Here is a 13,518-nt window from a genome sequence, read left to right on the forward strand (position 1 = left end):
TCGGAACAGAATCCCCGGCACACCACCACCACGTGTTTAAAATCAAGGATTATTCTACCAGGAGTCATGAACAAAGATTCTAAGGAAGAAGTTTCAGATATTTAAGACCATCTAAGAGAGTAAAAGAAGCAGTGAAAAGCAACAAGATCTGTAGTCTCATTTTAACCTCATTCCTGTGTATATTAAGGGACATGACCAAAAGGAAAGAATTGTGATTTTTATTTTTTTCAATAAGATACCACAGCCATCAACAGCTTTGTTACCCAATCTTGTTTAAAAGTTGAAAATGACATAGGTGTTTTCATTGCATTATCAAACCGTTAGCAGAAAAGTCATTACCACAACCTAAAACCTAAATTCTCAAAAAGTTTCTTTCCCTCTCCCGCCCTGCCTTTTCCTTCTCCTTTGTATGTGTTGTCTGTGCATACATTAAACCAACCTGCTCCACTTGAGACAATTAGACAACATGGTATATGGGCTGAGAGGGCAAACTCTGAAGCCAGAATACCTGGGTCTGAATCCTGGCTCTGTTGTTTACTAGCTGTGTGATTTTGAGCAAGTAACTTTATTGCTCTGTGCCTTAGTTTTCTCTTGACAATAACAACAATGCTCACCTTAGAGAGCTGTGTGAGAAATAAATTAATTCACATAAAATGTTTAGATCACTGCCTGGTACCTTAGTAAATATTGTCATGAGAATGGTGAGACTTTGTGTCAATTACTTTTGATATGGCATCAAGAGGTACCAATCACTGGAGAAGGACATGATGCTTGACTTGACACAGGGTGAGCAAAAAGAGAAAGACCCTCAGTGAGATGGATTAACAGTGGCTGCAACAACGTAGTAATGATGGTAAAGACAGAGCAGGACTGAGCAATCTATCTTCTATATAAGGTTACTATGAGTCAGAACCTACTCATACAACTTATTGTCATTGTTATCAGGCAACTACTCAGATCTCGTGCTGGCTTAGCATAACCTTTCACCTGAAATTAATACTAAGTTGATGGCTGAAAAGTACTTTTGCCACCTAAATAGCCTAAAATCACAGCTCATACCTGGCAGCAGCTTCTCTCTTTCCATCTTCTAGTGTCCTCCAATGAATGTGATCCCCAAAACCTGGAAGGAAAAAAACCTTATAAACATTTACACAATCAATCATCATAGGGCACAGACCCCCAAAAATGAAGTGTGGCATGTTCTTAAGGTACTCACAAACAAAGACGTTCCTCTATCAAGAGCCTTTTGTTCAAGTTCCAGGTCCACCACTTTTTGGGCACTCTCAGTTTTCATAACAGTAAAATACAGATCAAAACCTCACTAGTGTCAAGTCAATTCCAACTCTTAGAGACCCTACAGCACAGAGAACTGTTCTCTAGGGTTTTCTGAGGCTGCAAATCTTTATGAGAACAAAAATCCTCATCTTTCCCCCACAGAACAATGGGTGGGTTTGAACCGCTAGCCTTTTGATTAGCAGGCCTGATGCTTAACCCACTGCATCAACAGACAGCCTTAAATTGGGGATTGTTGGTGTTATTGTTGTTGTTAAAATGCCATCAAGTCAGTTCAAAACTTTGTGGTTCAAATAGACCTTGCAGTCCAGTGCATTATCACAGTGCCACACCAGGATGACACTACCACCTAATTCATAGAGATTTTATGAAGACTTAATGAAATAGATGCTGTGAAGCACTGTGTAAACAATCCTGGGCTGTGCCACTACTACTGCAAGAATAAGAATTTTCCACAGGTTCAACATGAAAGAGGTCACAACAAATCATTGCTAGCTGGAGACAATAGGGCAATATAGCTTTAAAGTCAGATGTGGATTCATGACTCCACTTCTTAATTATATGACTTTGTATGAGTGAAGTAAGATCAAGTTTTAATTTCTTCATTTGCAAAATTAAGATAACACCTACTCAGGGTCTTGGTATAAAAATTAAGTGAGAATACATATATGAAGCTATTGTTATATGCAAATTAATTAAAACAAGTTCAAGAGTGACTAGAAGAACAGAAGATACTTCTTAAAAGAAAGACCGACAGGAAAAATACAAAACAATAATGGCAGTCTGACTGACTACTACAATAACAAGCAAGTTGCTCGCCCAGGAGACATCAAGGCAAGTGGTCGGGTCCCCTCCAGGCAAACTGCCTTCTAAGTAAGACTCAATGGGAATACACGAACAGACATGTGCTCTGACTGGTGACCATGGTCACTGAAGTGAGGGAAAAACAGCAACGAAGCAGCAGGCTAAGCCCTACCACATTCAATAGACTCCTGTGAACCCGGATGGAGACCTGGTTGGCCAGCAGTGTGGCAAGACCTGGGGACTCCAGAGTCAGTGACATAGCCACAGAGGACTAGAGTGGAGAGTGAAGTGTCCAGGTGATAAGAAGAGAGGGCATATGCACAAGAACACCCACACTTGCAGATAATACCCATTTGACCTTGCTTCAATGGCTGGACGATCAGAATTCAACTAGAAGAAGAAAGAAGAGGAAAAGAGTAATCTGATACAATGATGAACTTAACCTATACCTATGGATGCAGTAGCTCAAAAGAAGGAACAAATCTTTAGAGTGAAGATCATTCCCACCCCCTCGATACACAGGGTAGACATGGATAGGCAACTTGGACACTGGCTACCCAAAATGGGGGCGGGGGGGAGGCGACTACAAAGGTAAGAAGTGACTTGCTTACAAGCTTTCAAGTGGGACCCTAGATCCAGAGGATTTGGAGGAAGGCAGAATCTCCACATAGTAGCAGCCAATTTGTCTGGGCAGGGCTGATGAAAGGACATGGGGATGGCTCTCATGTGGCACAGTAAAGAATGATTGCTATCAGGACTGACTGTGAGGGTTGGAAATGTAAAGGTAGACATTTTGTAGCAAAAGGAGGGGAGTGGTTGACTTTGCAGTCCAGGAGCGGAGGTCCCTGGGACCATCAAAGGAGAAGAGTGGAGTGCAGGACCCTACCCAGAGAAGCAGTGACACCAGAGATGGAGACAGAGTCAATGATGTGGAGAGATGGAGCAGCTGGGGATTGCAGACCCAGAGAGGGAGAGGAGCTGTATGCTGATGACCAGGGGGATGGTTTGCAGGGTATACCCTTTGGTTGGTTGATGATGCCTGGAGGGGACTGTAACCATGGCAATGAAATTATATACAATAGGATGAATGTAAAGCTAATGTTCTCCCATGTTGTTTTTGTTGTTAAGTGCTGTGGAGTTGGTTCCAACCCATAGTGACCCTGCATATGGTTTCCAAGGAGCAACTGGTGAGCTTGAACCACTGAGCTTGTAGTTCAAACAGCTCTGCAGTCTGGCACATTAAATCACAGTGCCACACCAGGACTCTCCTATGTAAACTATCACATAATTCACAATAAAACATTAAAACAAAAACAATTCAGGGCAGGCGTGTGGGGTGTACCCTTTGGTTGTTTGATGATGCATGAAGGAGACTGTAATCATTTCAATGAAACAAAATACAACAGGATGAATGTAAAGCTAATGTTCTGCCATGTAAACTATCACATAATTCACAATAAAAACTTAAAAAATAAAAAAATGAAAAAAAGAAGATGGAAGAAATATATAGAGTCAATGTACCAAAAATAAATGGTCAATGTTCAACCATTTCAAGAGGTAGCTTTTGATCAAGAGCCAATTGATCCTGAAGGAAGAAGTTCAAGGCATTGGCAAAAAAACAAGACACCGGGAATAAATGGAATACAAATTGAAATATTTCCAAAAACTGATGCAGCACTGGAGCCACTCACTCATCTATGCCAAGGAATTTGGAAGACAACTACCTGGCCAATAAACTGGAAGAGATTCTATCTCATGCCCATTCCAAAAAACTGTGAATCAACGGAATGCAGAAATCATCAGATATTATTGATATCCCATGTGAGTATAGTTTTACTAAAGATAATATAAAAACAGCTGCATCCATACTGTGACAGAGAACTTCAAGAGGTTCAAGCCAGATTCAGAAGAGGACATGGAATGAGAGATATCATTGCTGATTTCATATGGATCTTGGCTGAAAGTAGACAATACTAGAAAGATGGTTACCTGTGCTTTAGTGACTATGCAAAGGCTTTCGATTATGTGCCTCATGACACGCTATATTCAACATTGCAGAGTGTAAGTATTCCAGACCTCTTAATTGTGCTCATGAATAACCTGTACATAGAGCAAAAGGCAGTTGTTCGAACAGAACTAGGGAACATCGAATGGTTTAAAATTAGGAAAGGTATGCACCATGGTTGTATTCTTTCACCACACTTATTCAATCTTTATGCTGAACACATAATCCGAGAAGCTGGATTATATAAAGAAAAACATGGCATCAGAATTGATGGAAGACTCATTAACAACCTGCAATATGCAGATGATACAACCTTGCTTGCTGTAAGTGAAAAGGACTTAAAATACTTTCTGATGAAGATCAAATACCACAGCCTTCATTATGGGTTGCATCTCAGTGTAAAGAAAACAAAAATCCACACTACTGGACTAATAAACAACATCCATATAAATGGAGGGAAAACTGAAGTTGTCAAAGACTTCATTTTGCTGGGATTAACCATCAACATTCATGGAAGAAGCAGTCAAGAAATCAAACGACATATTACATTAGGCAAATCTGCACAAGATCTCTTAAAGTGTCGAAGCAAAGATGTCAGTTTGAGGACTAAGGTGCATCTGACCCAAGCCAGGGTATTTTCAATTACCTCATATGCATGTGAAAGTTGGACAGTGAATAAGGAAAACCATAAAAGAATTGATATATTTGAGTTATGGTGCTCGAGGGGAATATTGAAAGTACTATGGACTGCCAAAAGAACAAACAGATCTGTGTTGGTAGTAGTACAGCCAAAATGCTTCTTGAAAGTCAGGATGGCCAGACTTCATCTCTCATAGTTCAGATATATTATCAGAAGGGACCAGTCCCTAGAGAAGGATATCATGTTTGGTAAAGTGGAGGGGCAGAGTGAAAAAGAAAGAACCCTAATAAGACGGATTGGCACAGTGGCAGCAGCAATGGGTTCAGGCATAGCAACGATTATCAGGTTGGCCCAGGACCAGGCAATGTTTCGTTCTGTTGTACATAGTGTCACTGTGTGTTAGTGTCTACTCAATGGCACATAACAACAACAAAAACTGTTATCACCCTCCACTCTTTAGACAGAGCAGTCTTTTTACATTATGTCACTGCTGTGCAAAAACCTTTCAGAGGCTTCTCAATGCCCTAAAAATATAGGTCAAATTCTTGTAGTGGGGCTTACAAAGCCTTTCAGAATATAGTTCCTGTCCACGTCTCCAGCCCTTATTCCCACACTTTTCCTAAAATCCTACACATAAAACTTCATTTCCTGAAATGCAGCATGTACTTTCTTCCCTCTAGACTTTCATTATAACTGTTATATCTGCCTTTCTTCCCCATCCCCACCTCCAACTCATTCTTCAGGTATAAGCCTCGATGGCATTTCTTCTGGCGAATCCTCCCCAACTCTCAAAGCATCCATTTTTGTCCCATTACAGCACTTCCTAGGCTCAAAGCAAACGTTTTCCAAAGGGCTGTATCATATTTATTTTGTTACCTCCTGTCTCCCTAGCATTTAGCGCACTACACAAAGCCATAGTTGGTGTCTTGGTGTGGCGCTGTAGGTTAATGTGCCAGAATGCAAAGCCATTTGAACTTCAAGTTCAGCGGTTCAAGCTCACCAGCTGCTCCTCATGAACCCTATACAATGTTGCTATGGATCGGAATTGACTCAACAGCACTTAACAACAACAAAACTATAATTAAGGGCTCAATAAAATATTTATTGTGTAAATGAATCTTATTTAGATCATCTCACATAAATGGTGTAATTTTACATTCAAGAAGAAAGAAGCATATCTGAATACCACCAAGAAAGAAGATCTGGGAGTCTCTGCTTTTAGATTCAGAGTCTCTGCTGAGAACCTCCTAGACCCACAGGAGGATTGATGCCAAGACACAAGGAAATCTCCAAGGAATGCTGGGTCCACAGATGTAGAAAGGAGACAATGACTTTCCCCCCAAGCTGACAGAGAGAAAGCCACCTTCTAGAGCTAGCACTCTGAATTCAGACTTCTAGCCTTTTGAACTGTGAGAGAAGAAATCTCTGTTTGTCAGTCATCTACTTGTATTTCTGTTATAGCAGAACTAGATAACTATGACAATCAATGAATATTGTTGTTATTGTCAAGTGCCGTCGAGTCGATTCCAACCCATAGCAACCCTGTATAGTGTTTCCAAGGAGCAGCTGGTGAGCTTGAACCGCCGACCCTGCAGTTCAAATGGCTTTGCAGTCTGGTGCATTAACCCACAGCGCCACATCAGTACAATAAATATTAGCTATTGTTATTAGTTACAGACAAGAACTCTAAGGCTCAGAAAAATTGCATAACCTATCCAACTGCCACATGGTTGGTAAAAGGCCATGCTGAGATTTAAACTTCAGTCTTATAAAACCATCTGGTTACCACACAATCATCTAGATTTTTCTTTTCCAGAAATAAACTCAAATCTAATTTCCATACTACATTAGTGCTACCACTAAGGGAAATAAATAGCTTATCCAGATTAATACAGGGAGACAGTGTCCGAACAAAGAATAGACTAGGCTTAGCCTCTTGGCTGTGTCCAAACTAATCATCATCACTTTTTATTTGCAACAGCACAGGCTGCTGGCCAAGAGAAAATGTGTACCTTGTCTAGGGCCCAAAGTTTGATCCTGAAGAATAAATGATTAAGTGAGAGTAAAATTGGGTGGATGCCCAGGAGAATCAGAAGGTGCCTAACCTGATCACTGGGGTTCTGGTGTGGCACTGCAGGTTAATGCGCTGGACTACAAGGTCTGTTTGAACCACAAGGTTGGTGGTTCAAGCTCCCCATTCGCTCCTCGGAAAGCCTTCACAGCGTAGCTATGAGTCTGAGCTGACTGGACGGCACTTAACACCACCACCAACCTATTACTATCATTCTACTCATTTACACCAAACTCAGGCAACTGAATCCTGCGTTCACACAATGCCCCCACTAGATGGCCTGAAGGGATTGTTGTTGTTATTAAGTACCCTCTAGTTTGTTTGGAATCACAGCAACCCTGTATGGGTTTCCGAGGAGCAGCTGGTGAGCCTGAACTGCCGACCTTGCGGTTCAAACCGACCTTGTAGTCCAGCGCATTAACCTGCAGTGCCACACCAGAACCCCAGCGATCAGGTTGTTGTTGTTAAGTGCCACTGAGTCGGTTCCAACCCACAGTGACCCTGTACAGGTTTTCCGAGGAGCCACTAGTGAGTTTGAACCGCCGACCTTGCAGTTCAAATGGCTTTGCAGTCTGGCGCATTAACCCACAGCGCCACACCAAGACTCCAGTGATCAAGTTAGGCACCTTCTAATTCTAATTTTCCACAAATACAAAGAAAGGTAAAACTGGACAAAACAGTGAGCAACAAGCAAAGGTCAGGGCTGCCTTGAATATGAATGTTCATTGTGAGGTGGCCACGTGGAGGAAATGATCTGAGACTCCTCTATTAATCTAGCTCTTACAGGGATAGAGTGATTCTAGGTCAGTAGTATGCCCTGGTTTCCAGATGAGTCACATGCAAAACCTTTCTGTGGGATAGTATTCTCTATTTTAGGATTCCAGAATAGCCAATTATGAAGACCCACCTAATAGCAGCTCTCAATCATAGAAATAACAAACAGATTTAGACCCCTAAGGACTTCCAGTATTAGAATTATCATCCACAGGATATATTATTAACTATGCATATAATAAGGAGCTCTAATAGCGTAGTGGGTTATGAGCTGGGCTGCAAACCACAGGTTAGCAGTTCAAATTTACCAGCTGCTCCGTGGAAGAAAGATGAGGCTTTCTGCTCCTGTAAAGATTTAGTTTCAGAAACCCTATGCAGCAACTGACACCACCACCACAATCATCATCATGTATACAATGTTTAAAGAAACAACACGGAAATCACAAAATGGGCACACAATAAAAATGAGTAGGTCAATTTTCTAAGGCACCAAAGACTTTGCAGAAATTTTAAAATGTAATTGTTGAAATACCAAATTCAATGGATAAGTTAAGTTGTACAGGATGCAGCACATAGAGAAAACGAAACACAAAAACCAAACCAGTTGCCACCGATTCGATTCAAACTCATAGAGGCCCTAGAGGACAGAGTAGAACTGCCCCATAGGGTTTTTACTACATCCTTCTCCCACAGTGAGGCTTGGCTGGTGGGTTCAACTCACTGACCTTTCAGTTATTGTTTTGTGCCACTGGCCTTTCTGTATTGTTTTCATACAGAAAAGGAGATGAAAAAAATATATATGAAGGAGAAGTGATGTCACATGGAGGAGACTAAGAAAGTCTAGTATTTATATATAAATTGGAGTCTCAGAATGAAAAGACAGAAGAAAAAGACCACTTGAAGGGATAATGGCTAAGAATTTTCAAGAACTGAAACAAAATTTGAATTTGTAAATATGTGGCATACAATGCATACCAATTAGGATAAATCACAAAACCAAAACACATAGATACACAAATTGTAGTGAAACTGCAAAACAACAAAAAACACTGAGTTACTGAAAGCAGCCAGGGAACCTGGGGGCTCCTGAGCACAAGGACAGGGGCATGGCTACAGAGGACTATCAGCATCCAGCTGATATGAAGTGAAGGGAGATGCACAAGAACACCCACACTTGCAGATAGTACCCATTTGACCTACCTTCAATGGCTGGATGATCAGACTTGAGTAGAGGAAGAAAGAAGAGGTAAAAAAGTGTAATCCACTACAATTTTATAAACGACCTATACTTATGGATGTAGTAGCTTAAAAGAGGGAACAAATCTTTACAGCAAGGATCATTCCTACCCGCCTCGGTACAGAGGGTTGACAGGGATGGGCAACTTAAACATTGGCTACCCAAAATGGCAGGGGGGGGGGGGACTATAAAGGCACAAAGTGGCTGGCTTACAAGCAAGCTTTCAAGAGGGAGCCTAGTTTCAGAGAGTGCAGGGGAAGATGGAATCTCCACTGAGTGGTTTCCAACCTGTCTAGATAGGGCTGGTGAAAGGAGATGGGTATAAGACTCTTGTGATTCAATAGTGAATAATTGCTATCAGGATTGTGAATGTTGTTGATGTAAAGGTAGACGTTTTGTAACAAAAGGAGGGGAGTGGTTGATCTTGCAGTCCAGGAGCAGAGGACCCTGGGACCATCAAGGAAGAAGATCAGAGTGCAGGGACCCTATCCATAGAAACAGTGGCGCCAGAGATGGAGGCAGAGACGATGATGTGGAGAAATGGAGCGGCTGGGGTCTCTGGATTCAGGGAGGGAGAGGGGCTGTGTGCTGGTGGCCGGGAGGCTGGTGTGCAGCGTATACCCTTTGGTTGTTTGAATGGTTATATATTCCTGAGTGCTTCAGTGTACATCCAAAGAACAAAAAGGACAGAGGGAATGGAAGCAAATGCTGTTGAATGATGATGCATGGAGGGGGTTGTAATCATTGTAATGAAACAAAATACGGTAGGATGAATGTAAAGCTGATGTTCTCCCATGTAAACTATCACTCAAGTCACAATAAAATTTTTAAAAAACAAAAAAAAGCAGCCAGGGAAAACGGACATATTTCCTACAAAGGAATGCTATTTAGATCGTTGTTGTTAAGTGCCATGGAGTCTATTCCGACCCACAACAACCCTGTATAAGGTTTCCAAGGAGCAGCTGGTGAGCTTGAACCACTGACCTTGCAGTTCAAATGACTTTGCAGTCTGACACATTACCTCACAGCGCCATACCAGTACTCCACTATTTAGAGCGATAGGTACAATAGAATTCAGAAGGCAACAGAATATCATCTTCAGAATACTAAAAGTAAGGAACTGAATGGAGAATTTTGTGCCCAACAAAACCATCTTCCAAGAACCAGGGCAAAATAGAAATTTGTACATAAATGGAGAGATTTTTCTTCCATCAGAGTATTCATTTACAACTATTTCAATGAATATTAATTGGGCATTACTATACAGTGATTGTGAGGTTGGCGCAGGACCAGCCAGTGTTTCATCCTGTTGTGCATAGGATCACTACGACTCAGAACCAACTCAAAGGCACCTAACAATAACAACAAAATATAGTGATTAAGAACATGGACTGTGGAAGTAGACTGCTTGGATTTGAATCCTAGTGTGCATTTACTATTTAAAACAAGTTACTGAACTTCTATTTCCTTTACTGTAAACTGTGGATAATATTGCCCATCTCATGTTGTTGTTATGTGCCATCAAGTCGGTTCCGACCCATAGCGACCCTGTACAGGGTTTCCAAGGGTGTAAATCTTTACGGGAGTAGAAAGCCTCATCTTTCTCCCGCGGAGCAGCTGGTAGTTTCAAACCGCTGACCTTAAGGTTCGCAGCCCGATTCGTAACCACTACGCTACCAGAGCTCCTTCTCATAGAACTGCTATATTAAATAAATGAATACACTAAAGAGCTTAGAACTGTGTCCGGGACTTGAAAAACATTATAAATATCGTTATTGTTATAAATATTTACTATTGGAGTCCTGGTATGGCTCTGTGGGTTAATGCGCTGGCCTGCAAAGTCTGTTTGAACCACAAGGTTGGCAGTTCAAGTTCACCAGCTGCTCCTTGGAAACTCTATACAGGGTTATTATGAGTCAGAGTTGACTTGCTGGCTGTAAGTTTGGTTTGGGGATTGTCATGAATAGATCTGCATCCCCTCGATATATGTATGTCGGAGTCCTGGTGTGACACTAAGATAAAGCACTGGACCACAAAGTCAGTTTGAACCACAAAATTGGCGGTTCAATCTCACCATCTGCTCCTCGGATACCTTATATGGGGTCACTGAGTCATTTAACAACAACAAATACAAATGCATGTGTAAATTAGACTAGGCCATGATTCTCAGTGGTTTGGCAGTTATATAATGATGTAATCACCCCCATCATGATGAGCAGAGAATGGAATGCGTCCTGTGGATTGGTGCATTTGAATTATGATGTTGACAGAGAATATAAAAAATACCACATACTGCTAGAAGAACAAACAAATCTGTCTTAGAAAAAAGACAGTCAGAATGCTCCTTAGAAGTAAGAATGACGAGACTTCATCTAATGAATTTTGGACATGTTATCAGAGGGGTCAATCCCTGGAAAAGAACATCATGCTTGGTAAAGTAGCAGGTCAGCAAGAAAAAGAAACACCCTCGATTGACATAGTGACTGAAACAATGGGGCTCAAACATAATTCTGAGGATAATGCAAGACTGGGCTGTTTTGTTCTGTTGTACCAACTCACCAAACTTAATGACAATAACAACATGCCAGGCAAATATGAACCAAAATAAAGTCAAGGAAGCTAGATTAATATCAAGATAAGATACAATTCCTCCATAAATCTGGGCTACTCAGAAAATAGATGACAAAACTACAATCATAGGAGACCCTAAGGCAGACCCTAAAGCAGTGCTGTCCAATTGAACCTTCTACAATCATGGAAATGTTCTATATCTGCATATTTGCACTGCTAAGTATGGTAGCTGCTAGTCACATGTGGCTATTAAGCACTTGAAATATGGCTAATGCAACTGAGGAACTAAATTTTAAATTTAATTTTAATTTTGTTTTAAATAGTCACATGTAGCTAGTATGGATCATAACAATGGATAACATTTCAAACTCTTCATTATGCTTATGAGATACCTGTATATAGACCAAAAGGCAGTCTTTCAAACAAAACAAAGTGATACTGAATGGTTCAAAATTAGGAAAGGTGTGCATCAAGTTGTATCCTTTCACCATACTTATTATGAAACCCAAACAGGGTCACTATGAGTCGGAAATGACTCAACAGCATTTAACAACAACATTCAATCTAAACACTGAGCAAATAATCCAAGAAACTGGATTATATGAAAAAAAATGACATCAGGATTGGAGGAAGACCCATTAGCAATGTGTGATATGCAGATGACACAACTTTGCTTTTGGAAGCAAAGGTGACATAAAATATTTATAGACGAATATCAAAGACCACAGCCTTCAGTATGGGTTGTACCTCAATGTCAAGAAAACAAAAATCTTTACAACTGGACCAGTAATTAATATCATGATAAACAGAGAAAAGATTGAAGTTGTCAGACTTCATTTTACTTGGATCAACACTCATGGAAGCAGCAGTCAAGAAACCAGATGACGTTATTGCATTACACAAATCTGCTGCAAAAGATCTCTTTAAAGTATTAAAGCGCAAAGATGTCATTTTGAGGACTAAGGTGCACCTGACTCAAGCGTTGGTATTTTTCAATCATTTCACGTGTGTGTGAAAGTTGGACAATGAATATAATAAGCAACAGTAAAGAAGAATCAATGCATTTGAACTATGGTGTTGGTGAAGAATATTGAAAGTACCATGGACTGCCAGAAAAACAAACCAATCTTGGAAGAAATACAGCCAGAATGCTCCTTATAATGAAGATGGCAAGACTTCGTCTCTCATACTTTGGTCATGTGTCAGGAGAGATCAGTTCCTTGAATAGGACATGACACTTGGTAAAATAGAAGGTCAGAAAAAAGAGGAAGACCCTCAATAAGATGGACTGACACAGTGGCTGTGACATGGGCTAAAACAACAAAAATTGGGAGGATGGTGCAGGACTGGGCAGTTTTTTGGTTTTTTTTTATACACAATCATATCTGTTTTATTTGAAAACATGTCTATATTGCATTGAGCATCAATCAACACACTCATGACCAAGAAATTCACAGTCCTGTCCCAGCAGGCACTGGGTCCAGTGTGTGACTTGGGGTAGACTATAACTTTTCACGAGAGGGGAGGGAATGAGCACTATTTCTAACTCCTGTTCAACAATGTGAACAATGAAAAGTAAATGCTATTTAAACTCATACAGCTCTTCTAAAACATCCCCTTTCCTCTGTCAATTAGCAGATGTTCAAACATGGAACCTGGACTGGTATACCACCTGCATTTGGGTTAACAGAGCAAACTGCTTACCATTCACACATCACAAAACAGGAGAAACTGGCTGTACTTCTGATGGACAGCTTACATTTTCCTGCTTTATGAACTTTTATGAGGTTTGAGGATATCAGATTGTATAACCACAAACTTGACAGAGCATCTACTCAATATGAAAACTTTTTGTTTAGTGAAACAAATTCAATAGATCTACAGGAAAAACTGTGTCAAGAAGGTACAGAGATATGTGGGGAGATAGAGTGGCTGGGGACTTTGGACCCGGAGAGGAAGAGGGGCTGTGTGTGGACAACTGGGGGGCAGGCTCGCGGGGTATATCCTTTGGTTGGTGGATGATGCATGGAGGGGATTGTAACCATTGCAAGGAAACGATATACAACGGGATCAATGTGAAACTAATGTCCTCTCATGTAAACTATCACATAATTCACAATAAA

The 13,518-nt window shown here is 40.8% G+C and overlaps 1 protein-coding gene across 1 annotated transcript in view; it reads right to left on the reverse strand.

Annotated features, from left to right (window-relative positions):
• The window catches only part of TXNDC12 (thioredoxin domain containing 12 (endoplasmic reticulum)), a 41,563-nt gene that overhangs the window by 19,975 nt on the left and 8,070 nt on the right, over window positions 1-13,518 (reverse strand). Inside the window, exon 2 of the mRNA XM_006839765.1 lies at window positions 1,060-1,120. Coding sequence (XP_006839828.1) covers window positions 1,060-1,120 — 61 coding nt within the window. The remainder of the gene's footprint in view (window positions 1-1,059; window positions 1,121-13,518) is intronic.

The sequence above is a fragment of the Chrysochloris asiatica genome, unplaced genomic scaffold (genome assembly GCF_000296735.1).
Source record: "Chrysochloris asiatica unplaced genomic scaffold, ChrAsi1.0 scaffold00026, whole genome shotgun sequence".
Lineage (NCBI taxonomy): Eukaryota > Metazoa > Chordata > Mammalia > Afrosoricida > Chrysochloridae > Chrysochloris > Chrysochloris asiatica.